General features: G+C 60.3%; 1 protein-coding gene across 1 annotated transcript; it reads right to left on the bottom strand.

Annotated features, from left to right (window-relative positions):
* Positions 1-17,815: 17,815 nt before the first annotated feature.
* LOC311194715 (olfactory receptor 14J1-like) lies at positions 17,816-18,739 on the bottom strand (the record flags this gene model as incomplete). Its single annotated transcript, XM_084267914.1, has 1 exon — positions 17,816-18,739. The coding sequence occupies one exon, from the start codon at positions 18,737-18,739 to the stop codon at positions 17,816-17,818; it is 924 nt and encodes a 307-aa protein (XP_084124040.1).
* Between the last annotated feature and the right edge of the window lie 820 nt (positions 18,740-19,559).

Raw genomic sequence — 19,559 nt, 5'->3', positions numbered from 1 at the left:
CCTTCTGCCCCCAACCTTGCGGGGAGAACACGGCCCCCCGCTTCCCCTTCTGCCACCCTTGTGGTGCAGGGCTGCTTCTCCCCAGCCCCCTTCTGCCACCCATCCCCTCACAGAGCTGAGACCAGTACAAGTCGTGTCATGGCCGGAGAGAGACAAGGCCGGGAAACCGCAGGCCCTGGGAGCAGTGTGGGGTGGGGCCTGGATGGAGGTGTCAGGGCAGGGGCCGTGTGCCTGGGTCTCCACTGTGCACTGGCGGAGGCCAGACGCCCACCAAAGTTGTTCTGTCACTCCTCTTTTTAGTTGGAAAGGGAAGAAAATAGATATTCAGAGGCTGAGGAGTGGAGATAAGGGCAGGGAGGGATCATTCCACACTCTGTGTCACAGGCAGAACAGGCCCAACAGGGAATAAAGGACAGGTGATGGGCCTGCAGCAGAGCTGGCAGCAGGTCCAGCAGCAGAGCTGGCAGCAGGTCCAGCAGCAGCTGAGCCAAGGGATTTGGCCTTTGGGCCTGGGGCGGCTGCGCAGCAAAGAGCCAGATCTCCAAACACCAATGTCTAACTCAAAGTTGGGGGGACATCTCAAACTCCATCCCCTAATCCTAGGTTGTGGGGGCCCCCTTAACCCCAACTGCTAACACTAGGTTGGGGGAACTCCTCAAACCCCAACCCCTAAGCCTAGGTTGGGAGTTTCTGTGAGGAGAGGAGGGTGAGCAGCAGGAGGAGGGAAGCTGCCGGCTGCCATCCCTCCTACACTCCCAGGTGCCCTCATGCAAGAGGACGTCCCGTGCCCTCCAGATCTGTCCCTGCTCCCAGGCATGGCGGCAGCCATGGCTGCTCTCAGCCTGTCCCAGCGGCTGGACGTGGCCTTTGGGAAGCCAGATGTCGGGCCTGTCAACTTCCCTGTGCTGGAAAGGCTGCTGGGGGCCATAATCGGGTACCTGGGCCTGGGGGAGCACCTTCCCACCCAGAAGCACCCCAGAGAAGAAGGGGGACAGGCTGGAGGACCGGGCACAGGCCACGAGCCGCTGGGCCCCGGGCAGGACCCGCAGCAGGGGGCTGCGAGCAGCTCCCCGGTTGCCGACGTGGCGGCTGATGTGGGGCAGATGACACAGAAGATAGAGGAGAACAAGAGCGGCATTGCCGAGGTAGAGGTTCTTCCTGGTGCCCTCGCTGCTCCCCTGCCAGATGCCCCCTCCTGCGGGGCCCACAGCACTTTAGTGCTGCCCTGAGACCACAGTGGGGGCAAAGCTCCTGGCCCCCAGGGACCCTGCCCTGGGTCTCACCCCCATTCACCTCTCCTAGGCTATGGCTCTGTCCCCGAATCTCCTTGAAGAGATCAGTGGGGTGAAGGCAGCGCAGTCCTTGCCAGGAGAGTTGAGGAAGATCCAGGAGGCTCCTGGCTTGCATTTGTAATGGAAGTCTGAAGCACAGCCTTGCCAGCCTTTGCAGGGAGGGGATTGTCCTGGTCTTGATGAGGGAATAGCATCCACCCTCAGCAAGTACCTGGTGATCCAGATCTGGGACGAGTGGCTGACACGCAGGACACTCAGGGCCCTGTGCTGTCCCCAACACCCCCGGGCCTCCACAAGCCATGTGTGGCCCCAGCCAGGGGACCTGGTGGCCCCAGAAGGACTCTGGGGGAGCTGGGCACTGCAGCAGCTGGAGGAGGGTGCTCAGGTGCTGCTGAGCGAGGGGGGAACGGGGACCTCACTGGGAAGGAGGACAGGTTTAACATGGACAAGGACCCCCAGTGACACCAGAGTCAGGTTATAAGAAGTGGGGCCAGAGCTTAAAGCAGCTCCCCCCACCTCTCCTATCTCAGCTGGCTTCACTTCAGTCAGGATTTTACTCCCTTCTTCCCTCCATTGTGGTGCAGGGAGGGGCAGGGACTGGGGCAATGGGGGTCAGTTCCCCACAAGATGTTTTCCTCCTTAGGCTAGTGGGTGGGGTGCAGCTTCAGGCCCAGACTGCTCTGGCCTGGTGCCCCCCAGAGTCACAAGTTTCCCTGTAAACCTGCTCCAGTGTGGGTTGGTCTCTCCAGGGGTTTAGATGGGAGATCAGATGGGATCTGCTCCCCATCATTACCCACGGGCTGCAGGGGAATCTCTCTCTCCGGCACTTGTGGCATCTCATGCCCCCTTCTTTCTTGCCTGGCCTTAGAGCCTGCACAGCTCCTTGCAGCTCAGGTGAGACGAGTCAGCCCCGGCTGTTTCTTCACTTGACATGGCTCCCTCCTCAAAGCTGCCAGTTGGGGAGGGGTGCTCCTGAGTGCTTTCAGGGCAGCCTACAAGTAAATGGGGCCACATGGGATCCACCCGAGGGTACTGAGAGAGTTGGCAGATGTGCTAGCCAAACCCCTTTCCATCCTCTCTGAGCTATCCTGTCAGACTGGGGAAGTTCCACTGCACTGGAGGCTGGCAGATGTTGCACCAGTATATAAGGAGGATCCAAGGAATTCCAGGCCTGTCCGTGTGGCCTCAGTCCCGGGTAGATCATGGAGGGGGTCAACTTGGGAGCTGTCATGCAGCACATATGTGATAGCCAGGGGATCCGCGATTTGCCAGGTGATGGGCCTGCAGCAGAGCTGGCAGCAGGTCCAGCAGCAGAGCTGGCAGCAGGTCCAGCAGCAGCTGAGCCAAGGGATTTGGCCTTTGGGCCTGGGGCGGCTGCGCAGCAAAGAGCCAGATCTCCAAACACCAATGTCTAACTCAAAGTTGGGGGGACATCTCAAACTCCATCCCCTAATCCTAGGTTGTGGGGGCCCCCTTAACCCCAACTGCTAACACTAGGTTGGGGGAACTCCTCAAACCCCAACCCCTAAGCCTAGGTTGGGAGTTTCTGTGAGGAGAGGAGGGTGAGCAGCAGGAGGAGGGAAGCTGCCGGCTGCCATCCCTCCTACACTCCCAGGTGCCCTCATGCAAGAGGACGTCCCGTGCCCTCCAGATCTGTCCCTGCTCCCAGGCATGGCGGCAGCCATGGCTGCTCTCAGCCTGTCCCAGCGGCTGGACGTGGCCTTTGGGAAGCCAGATGTCGGGCCTGTCAACTTCCCTGTGCTGGAAAGGCTGCTGGGGGCCATAATCGGGTACCTGGGCCTGGGGGAGCACCTTCCCACCCAGAAGCACCCCAGAGAAGAAGGGGGACAGGCTGGAGGACCGGGCACAGGCCACGGAGAAGTGGGCAGGTGCTGCCTCAGAGCAGACAGGGACCTCTGACTCTGAGGCCACCAGCCCAGCGACGCAGCCAAGGTCCCCTGGCACCACGACCCCAGCATTGATATCAGGGTCCCCCCGGGAAGAGATCATCACCCCAACGATGGAACCAGAATCCCCTGGGAAGGAAGAGACCATGACCCCAGGGATGAAAACAGGGACCTCCAGATCCCAGAGCGGCACCCCAGGGATGCAGCCTGGGTTCCCTGGCATCAAAATCACCACCCCAGAGAGGGGTCCAGGGACCCTCAGCACCCAGACCACTGTCCCAAGGATGCAGCCACCACTTCCTGGGACCCAGGAGGAAGGAGCAGAGCTTCAGCAGAGCCACCCTGACATGGAGCCTGTCCTTCCTGGTGGTGTGCTAGCCATCAATGAGGCCACCCCTGGGGGTCTGGGGACCCAGAGGGATGCTGGAAGCAGACAGCTTGGCCAGCCACGCCAGCCAGCAGCAGGGACCCTGGTGTCAGCACAGGGGGTTGACAGCCGCCCCATCACTGCTGATGCCAGAGCTGTGTCTCCCATGCAAGAGCCCTCCATGCCCTGGGGGTCCTCGGGCTCCATCAGTGCCCCCAGCTCCATGGAGGAGACAGCAGAGGCTCTCCGCCACATTGAGCAGCTCCACCAGCTCTATGCTGCCCTCAAGGAGCAGGTGGTCCAGCTGGAAGCCACCAAGTTGGACCGCAGCGAGCTTGAGAAGCAGCTGCAGCTCTTCCCAGAGGAGGGAAGTGGAAGCCCTGGGGACACACGCAGGGGGCCTCTTGGCACAGGGACTCTGGTATGCTCAGAGCCTGATGCTGAGGGCAAGAGATCCCCTCCCCAAGAGGGTGTCCCCTTGGGCCATTGACGAGAAGGAAACTAAAACTGACACCAGGAATCCAATATCAATCACAACAGGCTGCCAACTGTATTGCGCAGCTTGTAGCTTTATATATGTTCCAGCGCTGGATACATCTGGAATACAGCCTGCCTATAGGTTAAGCCCGAAAAGGTCGCATTTGCATAACACGCCCACTTGTTGTTTCTTGTTCGAGGTGGAATTCCCCTTCTACCGGTTCCAGCAGGCTATGCCTCGGTTGTTTTCCCCCTTCAAGGACGCGGCGACCTTGCCAAGCCTCCCCCCCCCAGCTGTGCCGGAGGCCTAGTTTGGCCTAGGCATGTCAAGGCCATTCGCAGTAGTTCCCTCCAGGCGAGTGTCATTCTGTTGGCCCACCAGCTGCATATAATCCGAATGGCCCCGTTCTGCGAGCCATTCCCCAACACCCATGGGGTGGGCCTTTTCACCCCCTGGCTCCCTCTGGTCTCTCCTGACAGGCTTCTGGAGGCAGGAAGCTGTCCCCAAGGCTGTTGGCACCGGGGGGTGGGGGTGGGGGGTGGACACGGGGCTCCACAGTATTCACAGTGGGTAGGGGTGAGGGGCATCCTGTGCCTGCAGCCGGGCAGGGTGGGATGGGGAGGGCAGGTGCCCCTGCTGCCTGCCCTCTCCTGCGCTGGTAGAGCTGCCCACAGCCATTGCCCACCCCTGTGCTGCAGGGGATCTAATCGCTGCCCCTCGCCCCCAGGCACGGCCCTCTTGCCTAAACTGAGACCAGCCACCTCTGACAGCCACCCCTCTGAGGCAGCTGGGCTGCTGCTCCAGGACCAGCAGGATGGATCCGGCACCCCGAAGGACAGGGGGTTCCCGGCCAAAGCCCCATTGTCCCGGACTGCAAGAAGGTGACTGAGAAGATCCAGCCGGCACCAATAAAGCCAATGGGCAGCTGAGTTGTGTGTGGCCTGAGCTGGGCAGCCCCGCAGTGGGATTTCCCCATCGTGCACGGGGAGGGGTGGGCAGCTTCCCTCATCCCGCAGGCACGCATCTCCGAGGAGCTGAAAGCAGTCCTGGCCTGACCCCCACCCAGGGTGTCTGGGCCCTGTGCTGCCCCCAACACCCCCGGGCCTCCACAAGCCCTCCCTGTGTGGCCCCAGCCAGGGGACCTGGGGCCCCAGAAGGACTCTGGGGGACCTGGGCACTGCAGCAGGAGGAGGAGGAGGGTGCTCAGGTGCTGCTGAGGGAGGGGGGCATGGGGACCTCACCGGGAAGAGCAGAAGCAGGACATGGCTTAACATGGCCAAGGACGGATCCCAGCCCGAGCCTGTGGGTTTGCTCTTGCTTATCCCCAGGGATAAACAGCAGCGCTGAGCTGCTTCCCTTCTCCCCAAGTGGAGACCCCCCCCTTCCTTGCCCCTCTTCCAAGGCTGCTGTCAGCTGGGAAGAGGCAGGCCCTGAAGCTGCTGCTGCCTGGTTCTGGGGCAGCTGATGCTTCCCACCTCTGGAGCACAGCACCATCACCCCTTCTGCCCCCAACCTCGGGGGGAGAACACGGCCCCCCGCTTCGCCTTCTGCCACCCTTGTGGTGCAGGGCTGCTTCTCCCCAGCCCCCTTCTGCCACCCATCCCCTCACAGAGCTGAGACCAGTACAAGTCGTGTCATGGCCGGAGAGGGACAAGGCCGGGAAACCGCAGGCCCTGGGAGCAGTGTGGGGTGGGGCCTGGATGGAGGTGTCAGGGCAGGGGCCGTGTGCCTGGGTCTCCACTGTGCACTGGCGGAGGCCAGACGCCCACCAAAGTTGTTCTGTCACTCCTCTTTTTAGTTGGAAAGGGAAGAAAATAGATATTCAGAGGCTGAGGAGTGGAGATAAGGGCAGGGAGGGATCATTCCACACTCTGTGTCACGAGCAGAACAGGCCCAACAGGGAATAAAGGACAGGTGATGGGCCTGCAGCAGAGCTGGCAGCAGGTCCAGCAGCGGAGCTGGCAGCAGGTCCAGCAGCAGCTGAGCCAAGGGATTTGGCCTTTGGGCCTGGGGCGGCTGCGCAGCAGAGAGCCAGATCTCCAAACACCAACGTCTAACATAAGTTGGGAGGACATCTCAAACTCCATCCCCTGATCCTAGGTTTTGGGTGCCCCCTGAACCCCAACTGCTAACCCCAGGTTGGGGGGACTCCTCAAACCCCAACCCCTAACCCAGGTGCCCCACCCTGATGTGGGGCAGATGATACAGAATATAGAGGAGAACAAGAGCGACATTGCCAAGGTAGAGGTTCTTCCTGGTGTCCTCGCTGCTCCCCTGCCAGATGCCCCCTCCTGAGGGGCCCACAGTACCGTAGGGCTGCCCTGAGACCACAGTGGGGGCAAAGCTCCTGGCCCCCAGGGACCCTGCCCCCTGTGGAAGGGAGTCTTGCTGAGAGGCCTATGGTTAGGAGATGACTCCCATAGAGAGGACTCACGCAGAGAAATTCATGGATAGAAATTTCTTCCGTGGTGGGGGCCCCACAGCGCCGCAGGGCTCTGTGTGTGTGTGTGTGTGTGTGTGTGTGTGTGGAATGCACCCCCCAGCTGAGACGGAAGACAGGAAGAAGGGAGTAAAATCGTGATGAGGCTTAGGTCTGCTAAGAAGGGAGGAGTGGGGAGGAAGGTGCTTTAAGACCTGGCTGCTTCTCATTCTGATCTTGTTCTGGTTCAGTGGGTGTATTAGTTGTAGTAGTTATAAATCACGTTTCTTTCCTTTATTCTGTGCTGAGTCTGTTTTGCCCGTTGCACTAAATGGAGAGTGATCCCTCTGTCCTTATCTCCTGTCCTAAGCCTCCCAATATAGATTTTCTCCCCTTTTGGGCTGGAAGGGGGAGTGAGCGAGCAGCTTGGTGGGCATTTGGCCTCTAGCCAGGGCCAAACCACCACACCTTCCATAGCTGAGTTTAGTCCAAAAGAGCCAACAACAGCCAGCTTCAGGATGGAGCAGCCACTGGAACAAGGCCAAACCATTGAGGGAAGGATGACGGAGCTGATATCCACCTGCAGCACGAATGCCGGAGCTGGGGGAGGCACCCGGAGGAAGCTATGACCCTGTGGGAAGCCTGCGCTGGAATAGTCTCCTGTCTGGACCTGTCAAACCGTGGAGAGAGGAGCCCCTGCTGGAACCAGTTCCCTGGCAGGGTGCAGGACTTGTCACCCCGTGGGGGAGCCACGCATGAGGAACGTGTTCCTGAAGGTCTGCACCGCGTGGGAGGGACACGTGCTGGGGCAGTTGGTGAAGTCTTGCAGCCCCTGGGAAGAACTCACATTTGGAGAAGTTCACGGAGGAATGTCTCTCGTGAGCAGGACCCCACACTGGAGCAGGGGCAGGGTGTGAGGAGTCCTTCCCCAGAGGAGGAAGGAGCAGCAGACAGAACGTGGGATTAACTGACCCCAGCCCCTATTCCCCATCTCTGTGCTTCTCAAGGGGGAGGAGGTAGAAATCTTGGGAGTAAAGGTGTGTCTACAAAGAACGGAGAGATAGAGGGAGTTGTTTTAAGCTTTGAGTCTAATTCTCATTATCCTGCTCTCATCTAATTGGTAATAAATTTTAATAATTTCTCCCAAGTTGACTCTATTTGCCCCATGAGGGCAGTTGGTGAGTGATCTCTCCCTGTCCGCATCAACCCACGAGTCTTTCATTATGTCTCTCTAATAAATGTCACGATCCACAACCAGACAGGCCAGTTAAAGCCCCTGACGTTCCAACCGACCTCAGGTTGCTCTGGGTGGCTGGGGGCGGCTGCGCTTGACCCCTGCGTGAGGTGCAATGAGGTGTTTGCTGTGACCAGGCCTTTGCGTTTGTCGGGAAGAGAATTAAAACTGGGAGCAGAGTCAAGGGTTTAACCTGTCCCGAGTCAGTCTGGTGGTGGGTCCCAACAGTGCCCTGTGGGCACAGCGTTGCCTGGTAACAGGAGATGCTCCACCGGGCTCCTCCCTCATAATCAAGGGTAGTGGGCTCAGCCAATGGGCAGCGAGGGGATGGAGGGGTGGCCAATGAAAGAGCAAGAGGTGGTCTCAAGGGGGCGGGGCTTCAGGGGCCAGGCTGGCAGGAGTCGAGGCGCAGGAGCCAGCGCCGGCATTTGGTCTTTGCGCGCCGAACGGTTGTGCAGCAGAGAGTCAAAGCTCCAAACACAAACTCTTAGTTGAGGGATCTCCTCAAACCCCAAACCCTAACCTTAGCTTGGAGAGGCCCCCTGAACCTCAACCACTAACCAGAGGCAGGGGGGACTCCCCAAACTCCAACCCCTAACCCTAGGTTGGGGGGACTCCCCAAACCCCAACCCCTAACCCTAGCTTGGGGGGTTTCTGTGAGGAGAGGAGGGTGAGCAGCAGGAGAAAAGCTGCCAGCTGCCCGTCCCTCCGACACTCCCAGGTCCCCTCACACAAAAGAACCTCCCGTGCCCCCCAGATCAGGCCCTGCTCCCAGGCATAGCGGCAGCCATGGCTCCAAGCAGCCTGTCCCAGCTGCTGGACATGGCCTTTGGGAAGCCAGATGTTGGGACTGTCAACGTTCCCATGCTGGAATGGCTGCTGAGGGCCATGCTTGGGTACCTGGGCCTGCAGGACCTGCCCGTCCTGCAGCAGGGGCCCAGCCTGACCCCCCTTCTGGGGGAGCACCTTCCCACCCAGAAGCACCCCAGAGAAGAAGGGGGACAGGCTGGAGGACCGGGCACAGGCCACGAGCCGCTGGGCCCCGGGCAGGACCCGCAGCAGGGGGCTGCGAGCAGCTCCCCGGTTGCCGACGTGGCTGCTGATGTGGGGCAGATGTTGCAGAAGATAGAGGAGAACAAGAGCGGCATTGCCAAGGTAGAGGTTCTTCCTGGTGCCCTCGCTGCTCCCCTGCCAGATGCCCCCTCCTGCGGGGCCCACAGCACTGTAGTGCTGCCCTGAGACCACAGTGGGGGCAAAGCTCCTGGCCCCCAGGGACCCTGCCCTGGGTCTCACCCCCATTCACCTCTCCTAGGCTATGGCTCTGTCCCCGAATCTCCTTGCGGTGATCAGTGGGATGAAGGCAGCACAGTCCCACATGGAAGGAGAGCTGCAGAAGATCCAGGAGGCTCTGGGCTTGGTGAGTTGCTGTCAGTGCTGCGGGGCGTCCTCCCCCGCAACCCCCCTGTCTTGCGGCCCTGGGTGTCACCCGGCAGGAAGGGCACCGGGAGGGAAGAGCAGGAAGGGTGTGGCAAGGGGGGTGGGGTGGGGGAGCTCAGCCCCCTCCCAAGGAGCCCTCCACCCTGCATTGGCCAGCGCTGCCTCGGGGGGTGGGAATGGAGGTGGGGGCAGGAACGGACATTGCTGCCTGCAGGTCGGGCTGGTGGAGAGGGAACTGCCCAACCCAGATGATGCTGAGGCCCTGCTTAACCAGCCACCCATCCCAAGAAGAAATGGGGGAGCTGGGAGGGAGGGAACTTGTGGGCCATACAGCAGAGCTACAGCCCTGCCCAGCAACCCTCTGCCCAGTGCCCCAGGGAATTCAGGGATGCTCCTTTGAAATGTCACTCCGGTGCCCCGATTGCCATCCCTTCTCCTCGCCCTGCTCCAGGAAAACTTCCAGGATGCTGCTGGCAACTGCCCAGGGCCTGGGGACAGGGACAGGTGCCCTGGGCCTGCCCCCGTCACTGGCTGCCTGTAACCCCGCTCTCCTTTGCTTCCTCTTCCCAGGAGGGCAGTGGGGGCCAGCCTGCCCCCACCGACTCGAGCCCTTCAGATGCCGACACCCTGTCCAGGGAAAGCTCTCCACTGGGGCTGGAGGGACCCGGGACACAGCCTGTGGCCAAGACCCGCAAGGGGACTCCAGGGACACAGCCTGGCTCCCCCGGGGTGCAAGCAGGGGTCCAGACGGCATTGGGGACCCCTGAGAAGTGGGCAGGTGCTGCCTCAGAGCAGACAGGGACCTCTGACTCCGAGGCCACCAGCCCAGCGACGCAGCCAAGGTCCCCTGGCACCACGACCCCAGCATTGATATCAGGGTCCCCCAGGGAAGAGATCATCACCCCAACAATGGAACCAGAATCCCCTGGGAAGGAAGAGACCATGACCCCAGGGATGAAAACAGGGACCTCCAGATCCCAGAGCGGCACCCCAAGGATGCAGCCTGGGTTCCCTGGCATCAAAATCACCACCCCAGAGAGGGGTCCAGGGACCCTCAGCACCCAGACCACTGTCCCAAGGATGCAGCCACCACTTCCTGGGACCCAAGAGGAAGGAGCAGAGCTTCAGCAGAGCCACCCTGACATGGAGCCTGTCCTTCCTGGTGGTGTGCTAGCCATCGATGAGGCCACCCCTGGGGGTCTGGGGACCCAGAGGGATGCTGGAAGCAGACAGCTTGCCCAGCCACGCCAGCCAGCAGCAGGGACCCTGGTGTCAGCAAAGGGGGTTGACAGCCGCCCCATCTTTGCCGATGCCAGAGCTGTGTCTCCCATGCAAGAGCCCTCCATGCCCTGGGGGTCCTCGGGCTCCATCAGTGCCCCCAGCTCCATGGAGGAGACAGCAGAGGCTCTCCGCCAGGTCGAGCAGCTCCACCAGCTCTATGCTGCCCTCAAGGAGCAGGTGGTCCAGCTGGAAGCCACCAAGTTGGACCGCAGCGAGCTTGAGAAGCAGCTGCAGCTCTTCCCAGAGGAGGGAAGTGGAAGCCCTGGGGACACACGCAGGGGGCCATTTGGCACGGGGACTCTGTCACGCTCAGAGCCTGATGCTGAGGGCAAGAGATCCCCTCCCCGAGAGGGTGTCCCCTTGGGCCATGACACGCAGGATCAGGAGAGCATCGCCGGCATCCTGACTGAGCTCCAGGGCCAGGTGTCCTCCCTGCAGGGCCTGGCCAGTGACCTGAGAGCTGAGAAGGGGAAGGTGAGCCGGTGGCAGTCGCCGAGCGGGCTGTGGGGATGCCAGGGGGTACTTGGGCGGGGAGGGGGCAGCCCAAGGGCCCCCGTGCTGGGAGACCATGGGGGGGGCTGTGCCCTGACTCTGCCACCACTGCCATTCCCAGATCAAGCAGCTGGAGGATGCCGTGGGAAAGCTTTGCTCCGCTGGAAAGGACCAGAGAGTGGATGGCAGTGACGAGATCGCTGGGCGACTGGGGTAAAGGGACGGGAGAGGGTCCACAAGCCCTGGGGCTGCCCTGCAGGAGCATGCCAGTTGGGAGGGCAAGGAACTCTCCAGCCAGCAGCCCCGTGGAGGTTGAGCCTACCCGTGCCCCTGTCTCGTTGGCCAGGTCCGCACTGCAGGAGCAGAACAGTGAGCTGCAGGAGCTGAGGCGTGAGCTGCAGGAGCTGGGCAGGCAGCAGGAGATGACCAAGGCCACACTGCAGCAGGTGGAGAGGGAGGCGGCCGAGCACAGACAGGAGCAGGTCAGGCTGGGCCAGGCTCCCACTGTCCCCCACCCGCTCACCCTGAGGGGTGGTCCTGGCTGCTCAGGACCATGGAGCCTCCAGAGCAGCCGGGCTCCTGCCTGTCTCCACCCCATCTCAGGGGCTCTTCCTTCTCCCCTTCCTGCAGCTGGACAAGCTGAGGATGATGGTGAAGAGCGCAGAGGAGGAGCCGGCAGAGGGTCAGGCACCGTGCCCCACCTGCAGCAAGGACATGGGGGTGCAGCTGGGGCGTCTCCTCCAGCGCTACGAGATGCTGCAGGAAGTGGTGGACTCCTGGAAGGGCAAGGTGGTGAGGCAGCTGCCACGGAGGAGACAGGTAGGGAGATGCCGGCGTGGGGGCGGTTGGGAGGGGGCTGCTGGTCTCCCCTTGCCTGGCATTGCCTTGTTGCTTTCCTTCCTGAAGCAGGAACCGGTGCAGCTGAAGGGCATCCAAGATGCCATCATGCAGATACAAGCAGACTGCATGAAACTCAGTTCGATCATGGGGAACCTCCAGGATGACCTTCAGGGGAAGCAGAAAGATATTGAGGTGTGTGGCAGAAGCCCAGCGCAACCTCCCTGCAGACCCCAGGCTGGGGACCCCAGGGATCTGTCGCACTGTCTCGCTGCTGGCAGCCCTGGGGAGCTTCCAAATGCCTTGGCTGGAGGGTTTTGAGGGGAGTGGGGAGGCAGGGGGTGCTGGGCTGGCTGGGAGGCAGTGCCAGCCCTGCCGTGGTGTCACGGGGTGCTTTCTGCCTTGGCAGGCTCTGTTCCGGTCCCTGGAGAAGCTGGAGAAGGAGAAAGCAGACAAGGAGGAGCTGTTGCTGGCAGTGGATGTGGTATGGCCTCAGGGGATCCAGGCACCTGGTCTCTGGGGTGCTGACGCGGGTGCAAAACCAGCTGGGGAGAGGGAGGATTTCCAGCCCCCCTCGCCTGCGAGTCCCTCCCCAGGTCGCTCTGTCTTCCCCCCGGGTCCCTTCAGCTGGTGGGACAAAACCCACGGGGGTGGGGGTCGAGCGGGGCCACGCAGGCACTTCTCCCTGTCGTCCTGCAACGAGCTGGCCCTGCCCATTGTCCCTCCATCCTTTGCCCACCGCTCTCCTGCCTCTCCCCCTTGCTAGAAAACTGACAGACACGCCCTGGCCCGCAAAGTCAATTGCACCCAGTTTGACGCCTGCATGGAGCGGCTGAATGACACCATCCAGGAGATGCTCAGACGGTTGACGGGCCTGGAGCAGGGCTGGCAGCAGGTCCAGCAGCACCTGAAGCAAGAGATGGACTCCAAGGTGAGGGGTGCCTGGTCCCCACTGCACAAAAGTGGCCCCTTTGGGTCTTGGCAGCCTCAGGCTCCCAGCAGCACCCCTGGGGCCCGCGCCGTCCCGTGCCGGGGTGCTGGCTGAGGCAGGGTACCCGTCCGCAGCTGGACCGCCTGGAGCTGGGGCCTTTCCGGCAGCAGCTGGAGGAGCGCTGGCAGCGCAAGCTGGAGGAGAAGGAGGTGATGCCGGCGGCTGAGGATGCGGCCGGCATTAGGAAGTGAGTGCCATGGGTGGGGACAGTGGTGGCCCTGGGGACAGTGCTCAGCCCGTTCCCTCCAGCTGTCCCGGCCGCTGCCCCCGCGGTACCCTGGCCTGGGACAGTGCAGCCAGCGAAGGGTGGGCACGCTGACCAAATAGCTGTGCCTGGCGCTCCCACCAGCAGCGGGGTGCCCACATTCCAGGGGCGGAGAGGAGGAGGAGGAGGAGGCACCTGTGTGACGGAGCCCTCCCAAAGCAAAGCAGAGCAAAGCTGGGGGGTGGGCGCAAAGGCTTTCTGGAGTGAGGGGAGGGGACGGTGGTCTGTCTCCCCAGGCAGGGGTGCGACAGGTGGTGCCGCGGAGCTGGGTTGTGACCGGGGGCTGCGTGTCCCCCCAAGGAGCTCCCCCAGCCCTTTTCTCTCCCACCCCCAGGCAGCTGCTCGAGCACTTCCACTGCTTGTCCTGCGACCGACCACTCAACTTGACGGTGCCTGGCCCGTGAGTAGCACCCGGCAGGCCGTGGGTGTGATGGGGGGAGATGGGTGCTGGTGGTGCCCCACCATGCCAGGAACGGGGCTTTGGGTGCCTGCCTGGTGGGTCTGACCCTGCCGAGCCTCCTCACAACCCTGCCTGGCAGTGGGGGGGCTGGAACCCTCCCTGGAGACAGCGGCAGGGGGATGCTGTGGGATACAACCCTTTGGGATTTGGGGCACTGCCCCAAGCTGGGCTGGGCTGTTTGTCCCCTGCTGCTCACGTGTGGGTCCTGCCCTCCCCAGGAAAATCGATACCGTCCCGTTCTTGCCGCCGCTGTCCCCCCGCATGGCTGAGCACCCCCCCAGCCTCCTGGAGAAGAAGCATCCCTTGCAGCCTGGGCACAGGTAGGAGAGATGGGGACCCAGCCCTGGGGTGTGGGGTGGCCCTGCCTGGTCCAGGGAGGCAGAGACGTGCCGCGGAGGGTCAGCTGCCCTCACCTCACATCTGCTGGCCCGACCGGACCAGGTCTCTGTCTAGCGGCGCTGAAGCTGTGTGCAATGAGTTGCATCCAGTCTCAGCCTGAGCACTGCTTTTGCCGGGATTTGTGTCCATCCCACGTAACAAATGGCCACAATTAAGCCCCCTGGTGTAGAGTGACGCGTGGGGTGCTGCAGGGCCCAGCACTGAGCACCCCATGCCCTGTCTCACAGGGAGCAGGCAGCTGAGTGCAGGTACCCCAGCGTGCCGCGGCAGTGCGGGGCCCAGCACACCGTCACCAAGATGCCGCAGAACCACCTGCTCTTCCAGCCCTTCCCACCCAGCACCCCACGGACGCGTCCGCCCCGCATCCTGCCGCTCATCAAGGTAGGGATGAGGAAGGTAGGGATATGGCAGAGGTGACTGAGGCTGAGAGGGTAATGCTGCATCCGCGGGTGTGCGTGTTTAACCCCATGCCTCAGTTTCCCCAGGGAGAGCTGCGAGTGGGAGGGTTGCTTGGGGTCACAGGTGTCGGCCCTGAGGCTCAGCCAACCTGCTGTCTCCTTCACAGAGCGACCTGAGGGAGCTGATGGGCCAGGAGAGACACGTCTCTGGGAGCCAGACTGGTGGGCAGCTGCCAGTGGTTGTGGGTAAGCAGGGTACAGCCACAGCAGGCTTGGGGAGGGGGTGCAGCAGGCGTGGGCAGGGTGCCCATGGGGTGGGCCTTTTCACCCCCTGGCTCCCTCTGGTCTCTCCTGACCACTCCTGGGGGGTGGACACGGGGCTCCACAGTGTTCACAGTGGGTAGGGGTGAGGGGCATCCTGTGCCTGCAGCCGGGCAGGGTGGGATGTGGAGGGCAGGTGCCCCTGCTGCCTGCCCTCTCCTGCGCTGGTAGAGCTGCCCACAGCCATTGCCCACCCCTGTGCTGCAGGGGAGCTAATCGCTGCCCCTCGCCCCCAGGCACGGCCCTCTTGCCTAAACTGAGACCAGCCAGCTCTGACAGCCACCCCTCTGAGGCAGCTGGGCTGCTCCAGGACCAGCAGGATGGATCCAGCACCTGGCAGTACAGGGGGTTCCCGGCCAGAGCCCCATTGTCCCGGACTGCAAGAAGGTGACTGAGAAGATCCAGCCAGCACCAATAAAGCCAATGGGCAGCTGAGTTGTGTGTGGCCTGAGCTGGGCAGCCCCACAGTGGGACTTCCCCATCGTGCACGGGGAGGGGTGGGCAGCTTCCTGCAGAAGCAGGACATGGCTTAACATGGCCAAGGACGGATCCCAGCCCGAGCCTGTGGGTTTGCTCTTGCTTATCCCCAGGGTTAAACAGCAGCGCTGAGTTGCTTCCCTTCTCTCCTAGTGGAGACCCCCCCCTCCCTTGTCCCTCTTCCAAGGCTGCTGTCAGCTGGGAAGAGGCAGGCCCTGAAGCCGCTGCTGCCTGGCTCTGGGGCAGCTGATGCTTCCCACCTCTGGAGCACAGCACCATCACCCCTTCTGCCCCCAACCTCGGGGGGAGAACACGGCCCCCCGCTTCGCCTTCTGCCACCCTTGTGGTGCAGGGCTGCTTCTCCCCAGCCCCCTTCTGCCACCCATCCCCTCACAGAGCTGAGACCAGTACAAGTCGTGTCATGGCCGGAGAGAGACAAGGCCGGGAAACCGCAGGCCCTGGGAGCAGTGTGGGGTGGGGCCTGGATGGAGGTGTCAGGGCAGGGGCCGTGTGCCTGGGTCTCCACTGTGCACTGGCGGAGGCCAGACGCCCACCAAAGTTGGCTCTTTCCCTGAATCTCCTGAGGGATGAAGGCAGCGCAGTCCTTGTCGGAAGAGGTGAGGAAGATCCAGGAGGCTCCTGGCTTGCATTTGTAATGGAAGTCTGAAGCACAGCATTGCCAGCCTTTGCAGGGAGGGGATTGTCCTGGTCTTGATGAGGGAATAGCATCCACCCTCAGCAAGTACCTGCTGATCCAGATCTGGGAGGAGTGGCTGACACGCAGGACACTGCGCTGCCATCCAGAGAGACCTGGCCAGGCTGGAGAGCTGGGCAGGGAGAAACCAGATGGGGTTTGATAAAAGCAAGTGGAGAGTCTGGCACCTGGGAAGGAATAACTGCTGGAATCAGTACAGGCTGGGGGTGACCTGTTGGAGAGGAGCTCTGCAGAGAAGGACCTGGGGGTCCTGGTAGATGACAGGGTGGCCATGAGCCAGCAGTGTGCCCCAGGGGCCAAGAGAGGCAATGGGATCCTGGGTGCACCAAAAGGAGTGTGGCCAGCAGGTTGAAGGAGGTGATCCTCCCCATCTGCTCTTCCCTGGTCTGGCCCCACCTGTAGTGTTGTGTCCAGTGCTGGGCTCCCTGGGATAAAAAAGCCAGGGATCTCCTGGAGAGAGTCCAGAGGAGGCTACAGAGATGATGAAGGGCTTGGAGTATCTCCCCTGTGAGGAAAGGCTGAGTGAGCTGGGGCTGTTCAGCCTGGAGAGAAGACGACTAAGAGGGGATCTGATCAATGGTTATCAATATCTGAAGGGTGGGACACAGGGGGACATGGGCAGCCTCTTCTCAGTGTCTGTGGAGACAGGACAACGGGCAATGGCCTCAAGTTGGAGCACAGGGAGTTCTACACCAACATGGGGAAGAACTTCTTCCCGGTGAGGATGAGGGAGCCCAGGGACAGGCTGCCCAGGGGCTGTGGAGTCTCCTTCTCTGGAGATATTCCAGACCTGCCTGGACACTGACTTGTGTGTCCTGTCCTAGGGACCCTGCTCTGGCAGGGGGTTGGACCCAATGAGCTCTGGAGGTCCCTTCCAACCCCTACAGCTCTGTGATTCTGTGAGTCTGTGTTCAGTGAGACTGCAATGCACCTTGAGAGGGCACTTGACCAACTCCCTGGTGATGGAAGGGACGGATCAGGTGTTCTGGTTTAACCCCACCTAGAAGTTGAGCACCAAGCTGCTGTCTTTGACACCCAACCCCCAAGAGAATGAAAAGGAGAAATGAAAAATACATTTAAGTTTGAGATAAAGACAGTTCATTACAATAAGGAAGATGATGATGATACCAATAACAACATAGAACAAAACCAGCAAGGCATAAACAAGAACAAAACCAATCAAAATAGTATTGATAATAATAATAATAATAATAATAATAAATATATTTAAAATCTTTTTTAAAAATCCTGTGACCAGACCTGCTTAGTGAACTCCCTGTGTTAACCTCCAACCCACAAGCCTCTTGTTGTATTTGTACCTCCCTGCCCGGTTGAGGAGGGCAGGGACAGAGCGGCTGTGGTGGACTCCTGGTCCCCAGCCATGGTGAACCCACCACACCGCAGCAGCAATAGCTGAGGGCTTTGTTCTTCCTCATGTTCCTGTGCATCCTGCTCTCTGCTACGCCCAGCACAGACATGGACCTCTGACCTGGTTGGTTGATGTCCCTTTGCGGAGGGACAAACAGCCTTTCCAAGCAGGGTGTGAGGCCAGGACTGGAAACACTGGTCAGTGTTGGCTGTGTGGTGACGATTCCTCTGGGGCAGCTTCTCCTGGGTGCCCAGAGAGCATGGGCACAGACCAGACCCAGCTCTGCTGGCCCTTAACATCTCTCCCAGGAATCCTGACTGTGCAAGGACACTGCCATGTGTCCCCACCATGCACACCCACCCACTGTAGGTGTTTGCTGGGGTTTTCCCTCCGGAGCGTTTTCCTGGGCATGTTCTTGAGAAAAGCATTTCTTCAGGGAAAGAATCAGGTCACTTCTGGACCCTGGATTTTGCTTTAAGAGACAGCGAGTGCAGCTCATCGTTACGCAGTCTCTGGGTCACACAAGACATGGAGGTACTGGTTTAGGAATGGTGTGAATGTAGACCCCCTCATTACCACTTAAAGATCTGGAAGCAAAATCCCAACTAAAGGAAAATAACCACACTGATTTATACTATATGAGATGTACAGAAGTAGATGGACATTTTATTGCTGCTTAAAAAAATTCAGTCATCATTTTCCACATGGCACCCTTGAGCTCCTGGTTCCTCATGCTGTAGATGAGGGGGTTCACTGCTGGAGGCACCACTGAGTACAGAACTGCCACCACCAGACCCAGCAAGGGAGAGGAGATGGAGGGGGACTTCAGGTAGGCAAAAAAGGAAGTGCTGACAAAAAGGGAGACCACGGCCAGGTGAGGGAGGCAGGTGGAAAAGACTTTGTGCCGTCCCTGCTGCGAGGGGATCCTCAGCACGGCCCTGAAGATCTGCACATAGGACACCACAATGAACACAAAGGAGCCAAATGCTAAACACACACTGACCATAAGAAAGTAAATTTCCCTGAGGTAGGCATCTGAGCAGGAGAGCTTGAGGATCTGGGGGATTTCACAGAAGAACTGGTCCAGGGCATTTCCTTTGCAGAGGGGTATGGAAAATGTATTGGCTGTGTGCAGCACAGCATAGAGAATCCCACTGCCCCAGGCAGCTGCTGCCATGTGGACACAAGCTCTGCTGCCCAGGAGGGTCCCGTAGTGCAGGGGGTGGCAGATGGCAACGTAGCGGTCGTAGGACATGATGGTGAGAAGAGAAAACTCTGTTGAGATTAAAAATGCAAAGAAAAAGAGCTGGACAGCACAACTGGAATAAGAAATGTCTCTGGTGTCCCAGAGGGAATTGGCCATGGATTTGGGCAGAGTAGTAGAAATGCAGCCCAGGTCAGTGAGGGAGAGGTTGAGGAGGAAGAAGTACATGGGGGTGTGGAGGTGATGGTCACAGGCTATGGTGGTGATGATGAGGCCGTTGCCCAGCAGAGCAGCCAGGTAGATGCCCAGGAAGAGCCAGAAGTGCAGGAGCTGCAGCTCCCGTGTGTCTGCAAAGGCCAGGAGGAGAAACAGGCTGATGGAGCTGCTGTTGGACATTTCCTGCCTCTTGGCATGGGTGACTGTTTTAGAAGGAAAAGACAGTGAAGTTAGGATAGAATTTTTGTAAGGAAGAAAATTAACAGCTGCCATGTCTCTCAGAACTCCTAAACTGTGCCATGAGGGTCAGAAGCCTCTCCCATGGGATCCCAAGCAGTCATTCCTGTTCTGCAGGAGTGGGTATGGGTGAATGTGGGGGACCAGCTCTCATCATCAGTTCCCTTCAGATGAAATCCACCTTTACCAAGAAGGTCTTGGTGTCTTCTCTCCAATCCTGATGAAAAGGAACTACTTAAAAGGGGTTTTTAATCTTCGTGTTTTCTTTCTTTTCCCTATACACTTGCCCAACCTGAGCAGTCTTCTTCAAAGGCAAAAGTCCTCAGCGTTCTGATGGTGAGACCTGAGTGGCAAAGTGTCTGGCTGTCCCTCAGTGCAGGCTGTGGGGAGCTGGGCTGCCCATCCCTCTGGGTACAGGTGCCCTGCTCTCCTTTGCCTGTGTTGATGGATGATCACAGTTCTCCTTAAAAGAAACCGTGAGGAGAGAGGAGTGCCCACGCAGAGCTCCGAGCTCCAAACTTCTCCCTCTATCCCAGGCTGCCTGGGGGTGGCCCCCACGCTCCCCTTCTAGGCCAGGACAGGCAGGGCACCTTTCAGCTGCCCACAGGCTGCTGCTCAACACCATTCCCACAGCCTTAGCACACTTGGGGCTTCTCTGGGGGTGTCTCAGGCAGGGATCACAAAGATGCTGTGCCTGGGGTCAAGCTCACAGCCCGGCAGGACACTGCACAGGAACAGTCAAGTGTCCTACTGAGAGGAGCTC

Source organism: Gallinula chloropus, assembly GCF_964237585.1.
Source record: "Gallinula chloropus genome assembly, chromosome: 9".
NCBI classification, from domain to species: domain Eukaryota; kingdom Metazoa; phylum Chordata; class Aves; order Gruiformes; family Rallidae; genus Gallinula; species Gallinula chloropus.
The sequence above is the reverse complement of the archived record's forward strand: the minus strand, read 5'-3'. Positions and strand labels throughout refer to the sequence as shown.